At 39.6% G+C, this 19222-nt stretch overlaps 2 protein-coding genes across 8 annotated transcripts in view; one reads left to right on the forward strand and one right to left on the reverse strand.

Moving 5' to 3' along the window:
• The window catches only part of Bsg (immunoglobulin domain-containing protein Bsg), a 37222-nt gene extending 28352 nt beyond the window's left edge, over nt 1–8870 (forward strand). For 4 of the 6 annotated variants that reach the window (XM_017157754.3, XM_070211775.1, XM_070211776.1 and 1 more), the window contains exons 4-8: nt 18–178; nt 242–349; nt 412–609; nt 1248–1380; nt 8804–8870. In XM_017157754.3, coding sequence (XP_017013243.2) covers nt 18–178; nt 242–349; nt 412–609; nt 1248–1380; nt 8804–8855 — 652 coding nt within the window. In that variant the 3' untranslated portion in view covers nt 8856–8870. Of the gene's footprint in view, nt 1–17; nt 179–241; nt 350–411; nt 610–1247; nt 1381–3340; nt 3360–3968; nt 8485–8803 lie in introns of those variants that run through there. The other 2 variants (XM_070211777.1, XM_070211778.1) reach the window with 2 other exon arrangements.
• Nucleotides 8871–10469: 1599 nt separating this feature from the next.
• Nucleotides 10470–18556, reverse strand: mon2 (Mon2 homolog, regulator of endosome-to-Golgi trafficking). 2 transcript variants are annotated; one of them, XM_070219520.1, is made up of 13 exons: nt 18236–18556; nt 17850–17981; nt 17241–17792; nt 16053–16624; nt 15570–15988; nt 14779–15491; nt 13787–14125; nt 13075–13728; nt 12791–12978; nt 12436–12598; nt 11451–12373; nt 11274–11356; nt 10470–11210 (listed from the first exon to the last, which is right to left on the reverse strand). In XM_070219520.1, the coding sequence occupies exons 1-13, from the start codon at nt 18356–18358 to the stop codon at nt 11020–11022; spliced, it is 5052 nt and encodes a 1683-aa protein (XP_070075621.1). In that variant the 5' UTR covers nt 18359–18556; the 3' UTR covers nt 10470–11019. The 2 variants fall into 2 exon arrangements, with proteins under 2 accessions (XP_070075621.1, XP_017013288.2); XM_017157799.3 differs by having other exon boundaries at nt 15558–15988.
• Nucleotides 18557–19222: the final 666 nt, after the last annotated feature.

Below are 19222 nucleotides of genomic sequence, written 5' to 3' on the forward strand. Positions count from 1 at the left end.
CTGTGTCCTTGAAACAGGAAAAAGAACAACACTCTTGTGACGGACGAGCCTTCGCTAAGAGGTCGTTTTAAAATAATCAGCGATGAGAATAAGTTCATAATCGATAAAACGGACGTGAACGATCATGGAAACTACAGTTGCGAGATCGATGGAGAGTCCAAGAGAATAGAAGTGATTGGTAAGGTTTATCTTTAAATTTAAGACCACGAACGTAGAAATTAATTGTTTATTTTTTCTGCAGCCCGCGTTGTTGTAAGAGTGCCTTCAAATACAGCCGTTGTGGAGGGTGAGAAGATGTCAGTGACCTGCACCGTTGTGGGAACCGATCCACAGTTGACATGGACCTTTGGTGAGTTTTAAAATCGCCTTGATCAAAATGGGTTTTTAACTCTATTGCATTCCTCCAACCAGGCAATGTAACGCTGACGAACGCCACAGATCGCTTCGTCCTGAAACCGGATAACGGCGTCCAAAACGCCATTCTGACACTGGATAATGTGACATTGGACGACAGAGGCGAGTACAAATGCATTGGACGCAATGCGGCCAATGACTATGGTTCGAACTCCACCAATCCTGCCAGCGACTTCACAACTGTGCGTGTTAAGGGTAAGTTTTCATCGGAGGGAAGGATCACCCAAGCTTTCTTAAATATCCATCAAATCACCATGGTCGCTTCGTCAAGATCTGTTAACTAATAGCCTTTAAGTAATCTATTTCCAAATGAAGGCAAACTCATATGTTTGAAGTTAGTATTAAATTTCATTATACACTCATAAAAATTAATTTCTAAATTTTAGAAATCTCTCCATTAAATCGGCCTACCTTTGAAAATAGAAAAAGTTTCTTGTTATTAGAAAATTTGCCTTTGAATATAGAAAACTTTTCTAGACGAAGAAAATTCAAGAAAGAATTTTTTTAGATTTCAATGAAATTCTTCGATTCTTTTGTATGAGTGTAGAAACACATACTCTTTTCTGAACAATGAATAAATTATAAAACATAAATATTTTGTGAAAAATTATCAGAAATAATATCATACTAGGCTCATAATCTAAGCACTGAGCCCAGATTAAAACGAGTTATTTTCCTTTAATACTGTGAATATTATAAAAGGTAAACTTATAAAGGATTTTTTCTTGAAATTATATTTAAATCCATAAAATATATCATCTTAATGCAGTAAATTTAACGACCATGGTTAGGACCAAGTGTACAACAATATACTAATCATTTGTTCTTTCTAGGCAAATTTGCCGCCTTGTGGCCTTTCCTGGGCATCTGTGCTGAGGTGCTGATTCTGTGCATCATCATTCTCATCTATGAGAAGCGACGCAACAAGAGCGAACTGGAGGAGAGTGATACTGATCCCCAAGAACAGTAAGTGTGCCCACTCTCCAAACCCACCACACCAACCAACAACCTACCAACCAATCAACACCACAACAAACAAAAGAACCAACAACATAAACTGTCAACACCAAATAATATTAAACATCAGCAAACAAACAAAAACAAAACCAACAAACAACAAACGAAACGCAGCAGAAGAGGAAAAAGTTGAAATTTTAGTTTTATACTGCAAATTAAAGACGTTGAAGCTGCAGGCGAATGCAAATGCGAATGCAGACCAGACACCAACATAACCATACGGAACCGGATACTACAGATACTACGGATACGGTGAAGCAACGTACTTACGGACGGACAGACAAACGGACGGAGGAGCAGCAGCTACAACAATTAGTGAAATTTTCTTAGTTAACAATTTCTAATAGTTACCACAATGGGAAAAGAAAAAAAAACTGAATGAATTTTTGTGTTTGACGCAAACGGATATGCGATAAAATGAAAAGTTAAAGGTTAAGAAATTATATAGTTTTTGCTAATTTTGTATTATAATGAAGTCTATTGTGCCTGGAGCGTCGCAAAAAAATAATAAAAATAACGAGACCCAGAGAAGTGAAACGGAGAGTGAACACAAAAAGCTAAACATTAGGTTTCTACTCTTTTCGATGTGTGCTAAACGAAAGCAAATATATTCCTGATCCGTATATTTGTTTCGCCCAAAACTCTGACAAACACAAAACGGAAACGGAAACACAAAACGAACGCACACAGACACAAAACTCACTCACACCAACACATCCGAGAGTTAAAACAAAATATGTAGTTCTCTAGATATAAATACTATAAATTTAGTTCATCGTAAATATGCCTTATAATTTCTTGCTTTATTCAAATCGAAAATTCATTTTTCACTGTGCTTGTTTCTGTTGCTTAAAAAAACTACAAACGAAACTTAAAGAAAAAGATATACACATAAACAAAACCTTTCTTTTTATGTCAAAGTCCAGTCCATATTATTATTATTATAATTATCATGTAAAGGAATACGACAAGAAAATGTTATCAACTTTGTTTTTAAGTACTTATTCTTTAATTATATACATTAAAAAAAACAACCACATTTAAAAGAAAAAAAAACACAAAAACACCGTAGTCGAAGCAAGTGTTTTCATTTTGCTTTGGAGGAATACAAAAACAGAATTAATCGTTACTTATGTATATTATAAATCACTATATAAGCTTATTAATTTCTTGGCAGTGAATAAAACATACACACGAAAATACAGAAATCGTAGCTCAACACTTTTGCATTGATTTGGAATTATAATTAGAATTATTTGTATATTGTACACAAAAGAGTATTTTCCCTGCCCCAAAACCGCCCCTCGGCCCGCCCCTCTAGTTTGCGCACTTTATGTTTTCTTTGTCGCCTCTGTTGATTTTGCTGTGTATAAACTTGAAAACTTGAATGATTTCGATTCTTTGTATCTAGTATCTAAACACTTGTGCTATTCTCTACCGATTACAACTATCCATTATGATTTTGTGCGTTTTGAGATTGATTTCTACCGAAATATAAAACAAACAACAAAAAATACAATTGTAAATTAAACAAATAAAAAAAAAAAATAAACAAAAAAAGAACAAAACCAACCAATATGCATTTTTATTGTTTTATCTATTTTTTATTCGTAGTGCTGTCCTGTGTTCACATTTATTGTTTCTTTAGCTCATAGATCCTGGTTTCTGCTTGCCTGCGCCTGCCTCAAATGGGGAAAATATCCCCAGTGAAAACTCGTTTTATTTTCATTTCCGTTTCCGTTGCCGATTGACTTTTGATTTGCTGTTCTTGACGATTTCTGGTATCTTTGAGTGATTCGTCGTAGCCGATAATCATGGAAAGCTAATCAAATGTATCTTCCATTCTTTTCCTTTTTTCCCATAACTATCCATATGAATTGTCGAATAAACCAACATTTCTTTTGAGTAGTTGATCAAGTTCGCTCTCTAGTTAAAACTAAATTGAATGAGAAATCCTAAAACTAAAACAGAAAATATGTGGGAGAACCTGCCGCTTGATTCGATCGATTGATTGGTTGACTGTTTTCTGCAATCATCATCAAAAAACTAAAAACTAAAAACCAAAAACCACCACCAAAAACGAAAAACTAACCCAATAATAAACCTCGCCCTCGATCAATTCTCCATGAACCCGCCTTGACTAACCAAATCTGATCCAAAATGTGCCCAGCGTCAACTAACATCAACAACTACAACTACTCCAACAACAACAATCACTGCAATAATTTACCAAAATATTAACGATAACTACTAACAATCTGAACAGCAATAGCAACATCAACGGCATCTGCAACAGCAACAACCAAAAGTAGCATAATTTTTCTACTAACAAACCATTTTATATTATTGATTTATTTTGACTTGAAGCATAGCCAAGTTTATTGATTTATTGATTATCGCTCTCCTATCAATATTTTCTTTGACATATTTTTGAATTTCTCGATAGAACCCCAATCCAATCACAACATGAGCAACCATAACCCAAGACCACCACTAAACTAATACAAGTGATTTTCGCAATTTATTCTTTATTGCAGGAAAAAGAAAAGGAGAAATTATGATTAAAATTCCTAAGCAAAAGAAAGAACACACCGTATAAAGAATAACAAATAAAACCATTTAAATATGAGCAAAAAACAAGTAACAGAAAGTAAAATGCATTAAAACATTACATAAACTACATAAAACTAGAGAAATCGAGAATGGTAATGAAACCGAAATAAAGAAAACGGTCACAAGAGAAAAAGTTGTATACCCACACCCCCTGTCCCATTTTCCCTGGCCCCAGCAAAACTGCAAACTTTGTTTAGCAAAATTGTATTTTACTAATGAAATATAAAAGAAAAGCAAACAATTAATATTAAACAAGAGGAAACCGAAGTAAATCTAAAATAATATTAAAATGGAAAGTGATAGCAGTTAAACGAACACTAATAAGAGAATATGGATAAACGATGGCAGAATAAAGGAACTTTAGCAATTAACCATAAAGTGAAGCGTTAACTCCAAAGCAAAGCAAAAATGTCGCACATGCCACTCCCTCTCCCACGCACCCTCCACCTGAAAACAACAGAGTAATATTGTACATAACCTAAAAAGTTGAGAAAAGCTGAAGAAGGGCATTTTCTTCTGTCTCTGCCTGACTCACCGTAGACGCAAGCAGCCAAGGCTCTGTCTCTCTCTTTCCTAGCAAGAGGACTCTTTATACAACTATGATTTTTTAGGTAGCGATATTTTGAGGTTAGTTTTTAGTTCTAGACGGAACTCAAAAAAAGAAAGCAGAGGAAGCGAAACGGAAACGGAAACAACAGCAGCAGCATTAGAGAGGAAGAGGAAGATGATGATTACATGGGAAAGCGATCGGAAAACGATGTTGAAAGAACTTTGTTTATTAAACTTAGTTAATACGGTGTATTGAAAAACTGAAGATGAACTTTTTAAACAATTAAGTAGCGCGTTATGAGTATATTTTTAAAGGATTAATACCACAACTAGTAGCTGATGACGGAGAGGTAGACGAAGGACGAAGAAGGAGAAGAAGAAGAAGCGTTGGAAGCGAGAACATTGTATATTGCATAATTTTAGGAGGAAAGGATGGAAGTAAATCAGATGCGTACTGCCAAAACTTGTAAAGTTCAGTACTATTTGCTTAGCCTCATTTTTGGTAAACAAAAACTAAAAAACCAAAATCAAAACACACTAAGAACTAAAAACAAATAAATGAAATCATAAGCTCTGTTAATTCATTTCTGTTGTTGTTAATTTCGGTTGTTTATGTATAATGTATGTGTATAAAAGTCGAAATGCGAAAGAACTAAGAACTAAAGCGGTCTTCAATTCACATCTTATAACTCGTAATCATAACGAAATCGTATATATATATTTATATATGTATGTATAAATTTGTATGACTTTAATTTAAGTTGATGTTTTTAATTTTCTTGGACTTTTCGTTGTTGATTTTTTCGCCGCCACCAAAGCTTTAAATATTTACATAGTAAACTGTGTTCTCAGCAAAAAGATGAAGTTAATGAAATAAAATTATGTTAAATAACGCAGACGAGACGATTTGTATAGTAAAAACTAAATGAGCATAATAAACAGAACCCTCGGTAAAAACCAACAAAGAAATGTTCTTGTTATATATAAAAATAAAGAATATATATATATACATAATTGCTATATATATAGATCACGTGTGTGTGTGTGCATGTTCGATTACATAGTTATATACATATGCGATGAATTACAAAAATAGAGGAAGAAGGGAAAGGTAAATAATAGCCTAGAGAGGAGACTTTTTGGAAACCGTCGATAAATTCTCGCGCATAAGTTTTTTATTCATGTACAATTGTTGTACAGTTTTTGTGGCTTATTTGTGTATAACAACTATTAATGACGACAACTACTACTTGTATTACAATTGATCTATTATGCATAACTGTACATTAAACTGACCCCCAACTCTACCCTTTCATTGTAACTGTAACTGTATCTGTAAACGCCTTATTTATCATTTGTGGGCTTGGTTCCGGTTCCAACCGACCGATTCCCCATCGACCTTCTCTCCTTCGACCAAAACCCCCTAGAAGTCAGACATCCTTGAACCTCTTTGAACTGAAAAGTTAGCCCAACAAGAAGAAGAACAACAACAGCTACGATACCTATTTACTGCTATATTGTATGACGTAATGTTACCCACAACAACATGAACAACTAAACCATACACACGTAACTAACTTTAAAGCAAACCAAAACAAAACAAACCAAAATCAACTTCGGAACACTCGACAACTATGCTATATATATATACAACATACTAACGAAAAAAGGATGCAACAAACGGAAACTATACATACTTATATAATATACACTTATATACAAACAACCACATACGCAGTATTGTATGTCTTTTTGTACAGAAAACAAACGACAAACTAAGCCTGACAACAAACAAATCGTGTATCCTAACTACAACTCCTCAGATAGAACATATGACTCCTTCACTGCACATCCATTTTCATTTTCATTTCCGTTCTGCTATCTATCTATCCTATCTATCTCATTTACCGATCACCGACCGATCCATTGTTTACCCATCAATTGTTGCTAACTATCGAACAGTATAATCAACAAATGCAGAATTTCTTGGCACACACTTTTGACTCTCACGCGTTAGTCGCTTCATGAGTAGAGCAGCTAAATGTGAACATCAGACGAAGCTCTAGTTAAGTTACAAGAAGGAACCTTATATATATTATATATATAACTTATAAATAAATAATATTAATAATAACACGTACTTTTAATTAGTCGCATAAGCCAAATGTCGAGGGGGAAAATCACAGGCCGAAACGAAAGCTAAGACTAAACTTAAGCCAGAAAAACGGTTCACATCGGTTTTCCCAAAGGGGCAACCAACTTAGTTAAAGCTAAAATTGACGAGTTAGGTTCAAAATTCAGGAAGGTCCTTGGTTTTTTTTTTATTGTTATTATTATTTTCTACGGAGTGAATAAAGAAGCTAAAGAGCTTTGGAAATTAAATCACAACTGTCTCTCTTCGACTTCCCATTCAGTGTGTTTGGGTGCTGCAAAACTCAAGAGAAATGCCCCCAAAGATAAACTATATACAATGGAAATCGTTGATTTCCAGAAACACTTGTTATGGCATCGTTAAAAAACACATTTGCAGAACCGAAACACATTGTTTGCGAAATCAGAGCCAAATTTATGTTTATTCAGAGATATTCCTTTTGACCGATTCACTGGCAAGTCACACATTTTGTATGAATTCCAGCTCTGGGAAGGAGCTAGCTTCCGATAGAGAAGGAAATGAGAATATGGAGGAGGAGCCTTTAGCCGGCCAGGCTGAAATTCCTGCGAATCGAACCCGTAAAAACCTAACTTTGTTTTCCGCAGGCGCCCCGAGTCGAGTAGTGTAAAAAACAAAAAAACGAAACTGTAGGAGACACTGTAGGAAAACAAATAATTGCCTTAGGGTTTCAGTAGAAATAAAACAAACCATTAAGAAATAATTTATCTTTTAAATAATTTCCCTTATCGGCGACTTTGAGCAAAACGTGTGACTTGGCCTTAAAGGGGGTGTCTGTGTCAGCACTCTATAAACCAGTTAGAAGAACTACGGGTAAACACGGTTCGCCATAAAAACCAAGAACCGAAAGCAGTAAAATATGCTGTAATCCAAGCTAGTAACCGAATGTCACACAAAACACACACACACGGGCCGGCGAAAGCAAATGGAATCCTTCCTTCCGGGACGAGCTAGATATAGGATAGCTAGCCGCATAAGCCTTTAGGGGAGTTAGAAGTGAACAAGAAATCAATTAAGTGCCAGCCCCCGCCTCTCCCCTCCTCGTAACTCAGAAATCGCCCTATGATAACCAAATAGAACTCGATACCAGGTCCCGGCGGAAGGATTCCAGTTGGTTCCGGAGGTCCTGGCGAAAAGTCTTCAACTAGAGCGAACACGAAACTGTTTCAGAATACTAATCGATAAACTATGATTTTTAGCAATTTATATAAATTACATATATACATACAAATACATAGATAATGAATTATGGAAACCGAAGCTAAAACTAGACCTAATCCTAAATCTAGACCGAAGAGAAATCACAAACAAGTCAACAGGGCACAGCGCTTCTTAACTATATTAATTTCGACAAGCAGAACTTTTTCTAAACCTAAACCAAACCAAGAAAATGTAAAACCAACGCTAATCTTAAAACTATAACTAACTTTTTAAACTAATATTGAAATTGAACCCAACAAAGTGTTCATTAAACTAAAACCAAAGGATTACATATATGTACGAGCATGTATGTATATGTACTTAACGTTATACATTAAAGAAACACAACATTTTGTATGGCTATAGCAAAAACAAATCTGAAAAACCCAAAAAAAAGAAAATAATATTAAAGAAAAACCGAAAACATAAGCAGAAGATGGTGAAAAGAACCCAACAATTTAGCTAAGTAATTTAATGTAAAGAGTTTATCGAATAAATTGAGAAACAAACCAAAAGGAAAACTTTAATGAAACTTTCATCAGATTTCTAACGAACTTTACGAATTTCCAATAAGAAGAAAACTGCGCTCTTTACGCCTATCTACCGAACATCTCTTTGCATAGACATTATATGATATAAATATAATTATAATGGAGGAAAAAGCTGAGGGAAACCGAGGCCGAATACTTGCATAAGCATACACTTGTTTTTAGCACTTGCGTTACTTTTGTTTAACAAATACTAATTAAACCAGATAAATTAATATACATACAAAACATACTATAAACATACATACTATATATACATACATTACATATATATATAAATAGAGTTTTTTAGATCGAAAACCCGAAGAAGAAGCCCAAATCCAAAACCAAAACCCGGAATCTAAACACGCAAATCTCGTCTCATCTCACGGATGTGCTACACTAAATTAGTAACTAAACTAAAACTAAACTATTGTTAAACGGTAAAACACACGCATACATACACGAACCCATAAAACATTAACTAAATATTACACGAAGAACAACAACCAAGTTAAACGTTTAAGCGAGTTTAAGCGAAATCAATGGGACGAAGAGAAGAATTTGCAGCCGCTGGCAGTTAGAACTTGAAAAATCCCCGAAAAGGCAGTTAGTAAATGAAATGAAAGCGAGCCGAACGCGACCGTTAGTGCAGTATAATAAACAACAAATTGTATTATATCTAAGCCCATGAAATTAAAACAAAAGTTAAACATAATGAGAACACGACAAAAATGTTAATTACAAGCGCTAAACAAGTAAATAGCTAAACAAAACCAGGCAGGAGAAGAAACCAAGGCGGCGTGGCGGCTATTTATTAAAAGTGATTTATAGGGCAGAGTTGAAAACCAACTTTCAGCTAATATAGATTAATAACAAAAATAAAGACCGAAAAACCACAAAAAAATATTTTAAAGCAAGCGCTTGAATTGTACATTTTTACAAGGCAACTGTACATTAAGCGCCCACGGCATTAAGTAATAAATAAAAACCCAAAACCAAAAGAGTTGACAAGCACATAAAACAAAATAAAAAAATAAATAAAAACAAAAAAAAATATACGAGACAGCAACGGAGTGTGAGGACACACAAGAAGTTGCCTAGCCAGAACGGAAATGAGTTTATTAAATATATACATTTAAAAATTCATAAACAAAAAATCATGAGAAAGGAAAAACCCAAAAAATTCGTTGCATAATATTTAAAACGAAGGTAGTATTAAACTCGATTGCCTAATTCTAATATTAAAACCAAAAGAAACCAAATAAAAAACTATAAAAACATTAACATTAACAGTAATAATAATAATAATGAAAACAAGAACAACAAAAAATGTTATTATACTTATTATACCGATTAAAATGAAAACAAAAACAGAAAACAGACAAAAAAATGAAACAAAACAAATTAAAATAAAAATTTTATTTAGATTAAAACGTTGCACTTTCGCTGATATAGACGCATAAGAGGAATCCAAAAGGTAGGTTGTCCAGAAAGAATATTTCAGGTTAATCGTAGGTATCCCATTTGATATTCAGCCAAATTAATAAATCTGAATATATTTAAAGAACTAATTTAGCTATTCTTCCTAATATTTCTAATCAAAATGGACTTTTTAATGTAGCATTATGCCATTTGCCTGCCAGTCAAGAGCATAACTTTCCGGTAAACAATTTCTTATCACTTTAATAAATATTTATAATGGCCGCATACAGTTTTTGGTCTAAACAAACTAAAACAAAGCGCGAGCAATCAGCTACCACATTTAACAAACATAAAAACAGTTGCCAAGTCAAAAGAATTCCATGTCGGAGGCAGATCAAGGTGGCTGCTCACTGCGGATGCGATAAGGATAGGCCAACAGAAGGTGTGTGTGCTCAGGTACCGGCGGGGTTAACTTGTTGTCGAGGCATCCGTCTATCCAAATGGCGAGCCTTGATAGCGGCAATCTGACGTCATAAATAAACTACGCTTATCAGTTGGTAATAATAATTTTTGCTTTATTTAAAAACGTCACTACAAAGTTGGTTGGTTGCATCATGGTTAATGGTTAATATTTGATTCAGATAACACGCAAGTCTGTACTTTAAAATGCGCTACACAAATAGATCATAGTTAGATTTGTATATGTATAGCTACAGCTAATATAGTTCTTTGTCTTTGCGTCTCGAAAAGGTACTAAAGGAATCTGCTGTCTGCGTTTCATCCCTCTGCCAAGCGGTTTGTAGGGTTTTATCGTGGTTATTCGGCTTCCCGGCAACGCCGGATAGACCTACATATAATATACTTTATAGCTCAACTACAAAATACTTTTACAAATATATATAAATATACGTTTAGGTATGTATGTAAGTACATAGATGCTTAGTCGTTACATCTATGCGAGGGAGGGCTAAGATTAACATTCATAAATTATGCACAAAATAAATATATATTCAAACGCTTCGCACTTAAAGAACTAAGAAGAAAAACATCGCACAGCTGCCACCAGTCTGGATGTCAGCTTGGTCTCTGTGTCTAGGCAAACTTTCACTCTTGTCCATTCGATTGTATTGCATTGTCGTTGATGTTTCCCGTGCAGGTGCGTGGCGCCTGCAGTAGATCTGTGTACTGCAGCAGTGCTTCGCGCAGTGAACGCGAAACCTCCGGCGACGTGGTCGTGGTGCAGTCTACCAGATAGGGGTACAAACCAATCAACTGATCCCAAGCAGGCTTGTTCACTGCGGAGTAAACAGAAAAGTTAGTAAAAGGCAACATTTTTATTTAATTAAAGTAGAGTATACCCTTTGATGCTGGCGCTTTTTTCATGGACACCACAAGCGTTGCAATGGCTTTAAGCACGAACGATATCTCAGACAGTCGGAACCTGATAAACAAGTTAATTAAATATATAAAATGCTCAAGTAAATGATATCTATATCAGGGATAATTTTAATCCCTTTGGAAAGCAGAGTTCTCACCTTGGCAGCGGGCACTTGCCGCTTTGCCTTTCATCGTCATTAAACCGCTTCAGCACCTCTTGAAAGCGATGCAGCAGGGCGGTAACCGCCAGCCTGCCAGCAAAGTCCTTGCCGCCCGCTCCCGCAGCTCCAGCTGCCAACAAATTGGCATTGAGGCGATTGTTATTGGTGTTGGCATGATCCTCCAGTAGCGAAAACTGCAACAGGGTCTCGAAGCACGTTTTGGCAAAAATCTCGCGCAGCTTCCAGTCCGACTCGTAGCAAATGTTTGTATCCGAGGCGGAGTGAATGGAGCCTTTGTTCAGCAGCACCACAATCTGCATGATAAACTGGTGCGGCATTTCGTGGGCATGAGGCAACACCTCGTCCCTCAGCAACTCAATCACCTGGCAATCGATCGTTTCGTCAAGCACGATCTCCTCCAGACCGCGATCCTCGATAGTGCACACACTGGCCGGGAACAAGAACTTGTCCAGGGTGTCGGCCAAGTCGTCCCACAGGCTGGCGAAATGCTGGGGCTTGGCCCGCGCCACCTTGAGTCCGGTGTGCAGCACGCTGATCAGACTGGAGATGGCCAGCTTCCAAGTGCTGGACGACAGGCACTTGTACTTCATGGCCAGCGGCGTGCGCAGCGCCTTAACGATGTCGTGCAGGATCTGCTCCTGAACCACCGGATCCTCGGTGGCCGTTGTCTGGTACAGTTTCACGCAAATACTGATCGACTTCTCACCGAAGGGTATGTAGTTCATGCTGACCACCTCAACGGAGGCGTTGTTGGCATAATGTCCCGATGACTTGGCATACTTGTGCTCCACACTCTGCTGGAATGTGGGCGGGGCACAGGCGAACTTACTGAAGATCAGCAGCTGGCGGAAAATGGCTGGAATGAGCTGGCTAATGTGGGATTCCGACTTTGTGGCCTCCTATGGAGGAAACATAAATTAATTAGTTATAAATGGGGGGAATTCATATGCAGTTTTTTTGCCTTCTGTATCAGCTCCATGCAATCCAGAATGCCATCGTGGAGCGGCGTTAGGAGAGTATCCGACACCGTGGACATGATGTAGGGCACCGCATCGGTCTGGACAGGAATGCATACTGCATTTGTCAGCACCGTGCAGAATTTATCAAAGTCGACCGCACTAAATCTGAAAGATATTTAACATTAAATCAATCAATGTTTGCGTAATGTATTGGATTATTCAGCTTGGACTTGACTTCCACAAAACATTCATATTATCTTCTTAAACTCCATTTGCATAATCTGATTAACATCTTTTGAATTCATAAGCTTTAAGAAACTTGACACTTTCATTCGATCCCTATTCATGTCTACTAACTTGACTTGAATGTGCTGAAAGATGGCGGGGAAGATTTGGATCAGGGCGGTGAGAAAGGCCTGACTGGGAATGTAAAAGTCCTCCTGACTATCGGCGCTATTGCTGTTTTGCTGCTGCAGCTTCGTTGTGGTCGACGTGGACATCTTGGTGCTCTCCATGCCAATGCTAAGCCAAATGTTCCAGGCAATCTGCTCAGGAAAAGAACGAAAAGAGTCCATTTAGTATTAAGATTAAGATTATCAAAAACAAGGCATAGATCTCGACTTAATCCCTAAACTACTCACGGTCCAGATTTCCTCGTCTTGCTCCTGGGCCGTCTGGGGATCCTTCAGAGCCCTCTCCGCTCGCTCTGTGCTATTGTGGTACATGATCTCCTGCAGAGACTTGAGGGCAGCCAGCGAAACCTCGCCATTCTTGCTCAACGCCGCATTCTGAATGAACTCTAGGATTAAAGACCAAGCTCTCTCAAAGTCACCTAGCATCTGGAGCAGCTCCCGCTTTGTGTTGAACACCCGGCAGACTCCCGATAGGGTGAGCACCTGCGTCTCTGCCCACTGCTTCTGGGCGGTGTTGCGCGAGTGATGGATGAGAATGTTGCCACTGGCGTCCACCTTCTCGTTGCTGGCCGAGCTGCTCAGGGCGCGCACGTTGTCCAGCAGCGGGAAGAGAACCTGCCAGACCAGCGCCTGCCACGTGGGCGGATTAAGCAGGCTGCCGTGGGCGGAGATGGTGGAGAAGAGCGTCTGGCCGGCCGATTTACGCACCGCCGGACGCAGATCCACACACAGCTCGCCCAGCTTGGCGTACAAGCACATCCACAACTTGTCGAATTGCGGCATTTTCACCGTGCCCGGAAAGTCGGGAAGAATGGACACATCCTGCAACTGAGTGGACATGAGCTTGTCCTGGTTTTGATTAAAGAAATCTGAAATATTCCACTGCAGAGTAAGATAGTTTTAGTTACATGGTAATATCTAAGTAATAAATTAATCTTACCATTAGACCAATAGCCGTTAGGGAAATATTCAGTTCCTGCGTCTGGGAACCAAATTTAGCCGCCGTGCTGATGCACAGGGGCAGACATCGCCAGGGCATCACGGTCAGGAAGTCCGTGATAACCAGCTGAAGGCATTGGAATGCTGTGCGGATCAACGGCTCGCCATGGTGCTCGTTTACAGCGCCAATGATCTCAATGATGGCCGGCCAGCCAAATGAGAGAATTTCCCCGGCCGTATTAAGGATCTGGAGAACGCAATCCAGCTGTCGTTGGCGTACATCTGCGTGCAGGACAGTAGACAACTCAGATAGGGGACTCAGAAGCATGGTTTGTAGTTCCTATTGGCGAAAAGAAATGAATTAATGATAATATAATAATAATAATGAATTAAATGAGTTAAAGTTATGGAAAGTATCTCTATCTTGTTACTGATCATTAGACCTCGGATTTTGCATATTTGCATATTTTTATAGGATAAAGATAGTTCAATTCCGAAAACACCAAAGTTCGTTTCAATAAAAATATTGTTTAAAATTAATGGCATATTTTATTTTGTTTGCATATTTCCATAAAATGCATATGCATAAAATATGCAAAAAATATGCAAAATATTCAAAATATTAAATAAACTCAACTATTCAAGATTGACTATTTCATAGCCAACCTAATTTACCCAAAGAAAATTGTTTGTTCCTTTTCGTCATTTCTGAGATATCTAATTTGTTCCCAAATTTAAGGGAACACTATTTCCTTTACCCTATTTATTTAAGCCTCCAGTTGTTCGCCTATATTTTGCATATTTTGCATATAGTTTGCATATTATATGCATATATTTTTTGCATATTTCCGATATGCATCCGAATTTATTACATTTGAAAAATATGACACCTACCTCGAAATTTTGGTAAAAATCTGACCAAAAATTGACAAATATGCAAAATCCGAAGACTACTGATCATGCTAAAAGAGAATATACTTTTAATGATCTTACCATGTTCTCCTTGAGCGGCGTTTTGTGCTTGAACTGAAGGGCGGACTTAACCAGGTAGGTGATGGCCTCCACACCCCACTCGCGCATCCGAATGTGTCGGTGCTGGCACACCTCCAGCAGATGATTGGTAAGCGGTCTCCACAATACCTTGATGCGAGGCATGTTCACTAGGCCAGTCTCGAGCAATTTAGCTACCGCAAAAAGAGATGGCTCTCGATTGGCGTAGGCCAGCTCCATGGCCTCGTGGGAGAGCTTGCACAGGGCATCGATCAAATGATGCAGCGCCACATCATCCAGGTATTGACTGGACTCGAACAGCTGGCTAAGCATTTGTGACAAAACCGGAAGATCTGCCATCACGGCCGTTTGAATGCCGACATTAGCCTCTACCGCCGGCTTCGGCATGGCCTGCAGACTGCCTCCCGTGGAGGGTTTCAAGCCCAGGATCCACACAAGGTGCTGTAGAGTTTGCAGCACCATGTGCCACGAGGTGCCCAGAATTCCACCGTTGTTGTGCGCCAGAAAGAGAATCGCTCGCATGCACTGCAGATTCTTGTTGGTCAACATCACCGGCGCCTGCATAACACTGTGTGGCAACGAGGCGGACGGCAGGGGCGTGCCCACGGCTACGATCTGCGGCCGGAAGTCTCCTGCCTCGCTGCAATTGTTTATGAACTGGCTGCTCAGATCCTGACTACCACTGCGGGTGTGACCTGTGAAATGCAAAATCAAATTATTTTATTAATAAATTATTGTAGATATTAAAATGATATAATCACATCTTAATTCACCATCCGGCTGCGTGGTGTTGGCAAATATGGACATGGCATAGTGGGGCGGAAAGGAGGCACGACAAATGGCCATGATGAAGGCGTCTCTGGGCTGCAGCTGCTCCAGCATTCCGCAAAGAGCTGCATAGTTTTGCATGGCCTTGAGGATGTTCTCGGTGGTGGCTTCGTCTATGGACGTCTCCACCAGCGGAATAAAGGCGCTGAGGAGGCCAGACCAGCTGGAGTTGACCAGCTGCAGGCACAGAGGCTTGTGCTCCTCCTCAGTGATTACAGCCGTATTGTGGCTGGGATGAAGTTCCGGGGTGCGCTGAATGACGCCTCCAATGGAACGTGTCATGTCCAGGAGTATGGCATGTCCCACCGAAATGCCATAGCTGTCGGGAATGTTCGGAGCATCTAGCTTATCCAGCATTTCCAAGCTGCAGGGAAAGTAATATTTAAATTAATATGGTTACAAGGGAAAAGTAGCTTGCTTCCACTTACTAAACTGCCTTGGACACTCCGGGGGCATAGGTAGCCACCAAAGGGAGGTAGGCTCCGCGGAACATGAAGCCGCACTGATTATTTCCCGACAAGGCTGTCAGCGAATTGGCCATTCCGTTTTGCTGACCATTTAGCATGGCCGAGGCATTGATCAGGGAGTATCGCACATAGCTGCCCATGGCGGCAATCATGTCGTGCACAATGTTGGTGGCATGGTTCTTCAGATCGTACGACTTGCAGAAGAAAGCAATCAGTGAGGAGCGCGTGACCAGCTTGTGGATGACCTCCAGGGCCAGGGCTCGCTGCCAGGCCGGCTTATCCGGATCCAAGAACTTGATAATCAGCGACAAGAAGATCTCGCACTCGGTTACCAATATGGTGTGGTATTTCTGTATGAGAATGGCCACCAGGCGCAGCAATCGCATGCTGATGGGGAAATAGGGTTTCTCGGCCGGCACAGGAGCGTTTCCATTGCTTGGAGCCGGAAGCTGGCGGTGCTTGACGTTCGGCGAAAAGAGCTTGATGACCAAGGCGCACACGCGTTCCTTAAGCAGCAATCGGAAGTCGTTGCTCTGATGGGAAAAAGGATATATATGTATGTTTATTATTATATTTTAAAAATGTTAAATGTTAAATTTAGTATGTTAAAATAATTATGAGACAAATAATTTAATAAAAATATTTGGGACGAAATTCTACTATTGCCTATTATTCATATTTTTAAATAAATTTCGAAGAAAATTAAAATTTTTTAATTAACTTTCTTAAAAATAAAGTTCTTTGTTAAAGCTATTTATGTTCCTATCGCAAAGTACACAAAAAAAGGTGTGTACATTACTTAGTTTTATTGGAAATCGAGATATGTATGTATTTTATAATCTTTTAAAATTTATGGATTGGTTGTTGTAGCTTTAATAGTTCAAATCTTTAGTTATTTAGCATCTAAAATTAAATTGATTTACTAAAAATATTTCGGACGAACTTCTAATAGTGTTTATCATTCATAATTTAACTATATTTTAAAGACAATAGAAATTTGTGTTAATCAACTTTCTTAAAAATCAAGTTCTTTGCTAAAGCTATTTATGATCTTATCGCTAAGTACACAGAAAAAGGTGTGTGTTTTATAGGAAACCCAAGAAAAATAAACGAGATAATCGATACCGGTCTGAACATGTGCAAACATACCTCGTGAAAAACGGCACTGAAGTTGGTCAGCACGGCCTCGAGAAGCTCCAGGCCAAAGGTGCGCGTCATCTCGGTCATGCCCACCAGCCAAAACGGCTGCTCGGCATTCACCAGCTGCACGAGATCCTGGAACAGGAGGAACGCATCCGAGGCGAAGGTCTGCACGTCCTGACCTGCACCTCCCTCGCCCTCCGATGGCGAACCACCTGGCTGTTGTTGCTGCTGCTGCTGCTGGAGACTGGAAACCGAATCCTTCTCCAGGTAGACTCGCTCGAATACCAGCGACACCAGCTGCCGAATGGTGGCCCCGGCCGTATTCACAATCGTGGGGTTCTTGGTGTAGTGCAGGCGGAAGCAGAGAACCAGGGCTTTGGCCAAGGTGTCGCCGTGCACCACCGTGTTGGTGGTCAGTAGAAGGGTCACCGTTTGCAGCACCTTCACCTCCTCGATGTTGTTCTCCATGAGGGTCCACAGGGCGTTGGTGATGTAGAGGGCGCCCTTCTGGTCCACCACCTGCTGGGTGATGAGCCGCTGCATCATGCCCAGGCAGAACTGAAATTAGTTGGGAATTAGTCAGAGATATATTCGACTGATGGGATGACCTCTTACCTTGATGATCTTCAGGTCCTTGGTCTCGCATCCCTGCACCAGTGGATAGAGTATCTGGTTGACGGTGTAGTACACCGAGTTTTGCTGGCTGCTGCCGGCGGTGCAGAGCTTGGAAATGGCCTCCTCGCACGCCTGATTGGGGAATTGGAAACGTTGGAGAATTAATGGACAAGTGGAAATGTCATAAAATCAATTTCATTTGCGCTGGCTATCAATTTCATAATTGCGTAGGGCAAGCACAGGTGGAACCAGAGCAAACCACCCCCCGCCCAACGACCTCCCACCACCCAACAGCAAAGTGGGTGGGTGACACACACTCGTGTGTCGGCGGATAAGTGGCGCAATTAGACAACCACGGCCGTGAACCACACGTCAGCAGGACTCACCTCCTTGATCTGAGGATACTTCTTCTTGGTCTCCAGCGAGAGGGTCTTGAAATCCGCCTGCAGCGCCTCCACAAACTTGTGCACATCCTGGCCACCGCACCCGCCCCCGCCCACGAACGACATGGCTATCGGTTGTACTGGCTAACTGGTCACTTGACACTCACTGCACCGGATGCGTGCCACATTTAATTACCACGACCGATCCACGCATATGCTACGCAACCGCCTTGGACTCGGGAAAATGCAATAATAACGCAGCGCACAATAAAAGCCGTGAAAAATTTGTGATTCGTTTTGACAGCTGACGTACACAGTGCAGTGTTGCTAACAGTGTTGCCAATTCAGCTATTATGTAGCTGGTCCTGGCTATTTTCAGACCGCGTAAGCTGTAACTTTGTAAAAACGGCCAATTTAGATACTGTAATTAATTTTATATTTTTTTTAGCTCCCTTTAAATTAAAATTAAAAACTAGGTGCACTAGCGACTCAGGTCTTCAGTCCATCTAGAAAGATTTCTTTTCTAACGGTCCTATATAGCGTTTTAAACTGACTTTGTAGTAAGTAGGAAGTAGAAGGACGGAATATAACACGTCAATCGTGACGAAAGTCGAATAAATGAGCCTTTCAATGTTTATTTTTTTGCTTTGTTAGAAAATAAAATTTTATTCATGGGAATTATTTTTAGCTTTTTTTATAATTCTCTTTAGCTACATTGTTGAAGAAAGAGTTGGCTACACTGGTTGACAATGGTTGGCAACGCGGTCGGCCCCTATTAGCTAACATAAGTAGAACTTTCATTAACAGTGGACAAAAATCACCGTTAGCAGAACAGGAGTTGCTGAGAAAATATGTGGGTCGCAGGACATCGGCAAATAAAGATAATGCCAAGCCCGGAGTTTGCTATCCAGGACTTGGGCAAAAACCCAAAGGTCTCATAAATCCGATGATTGTAGTCCTAAAAATCATAATACTCCGAATTGATCCATA

This window comes from Drosophila takahashii, chromosome 2L (genome assembly GCF_030179915.1).
Source record: "Drosophila takahashii strain IR98-3 E-12201 chromosome 2L, DtakHiC1v2, whole genome shotgun sequence".
Lineage (NCBI taxonomy): Eukaryota > Metazoa > Arthropoda > Insecta > Diptera > Drosophilidae > Drosophila > Drosophila takahashii.

What these genes read in the sequence shown, in the direction of transcription:
- mon2 (XM_017157799.3), bottom strand. Translation starts at nt 18,358, where the DNA reads ATGTCGTTCGTGGGCGGGGGCGGGTGCGGTGGCCAGGATGTGCACAAG. An exon ending in AGTATCCTCAGATCAAGGAG is followed by an intron (nt 17,982 to 18,235) that starts GTGAGTCCTGCT and finishes TTCCCCAATCAG; the next exon opens with GCGTGCGAGGAGGCCATTTC. An exon ending in AAAAGCGCCAGCATCAAAGG is followed by an intron (nt 11,211 to 11,273) that starts GTATACTCTACT and finishes TTTACTCCGCAG; the next exon opens with TGAACAAGCCTGCTTGGGAT.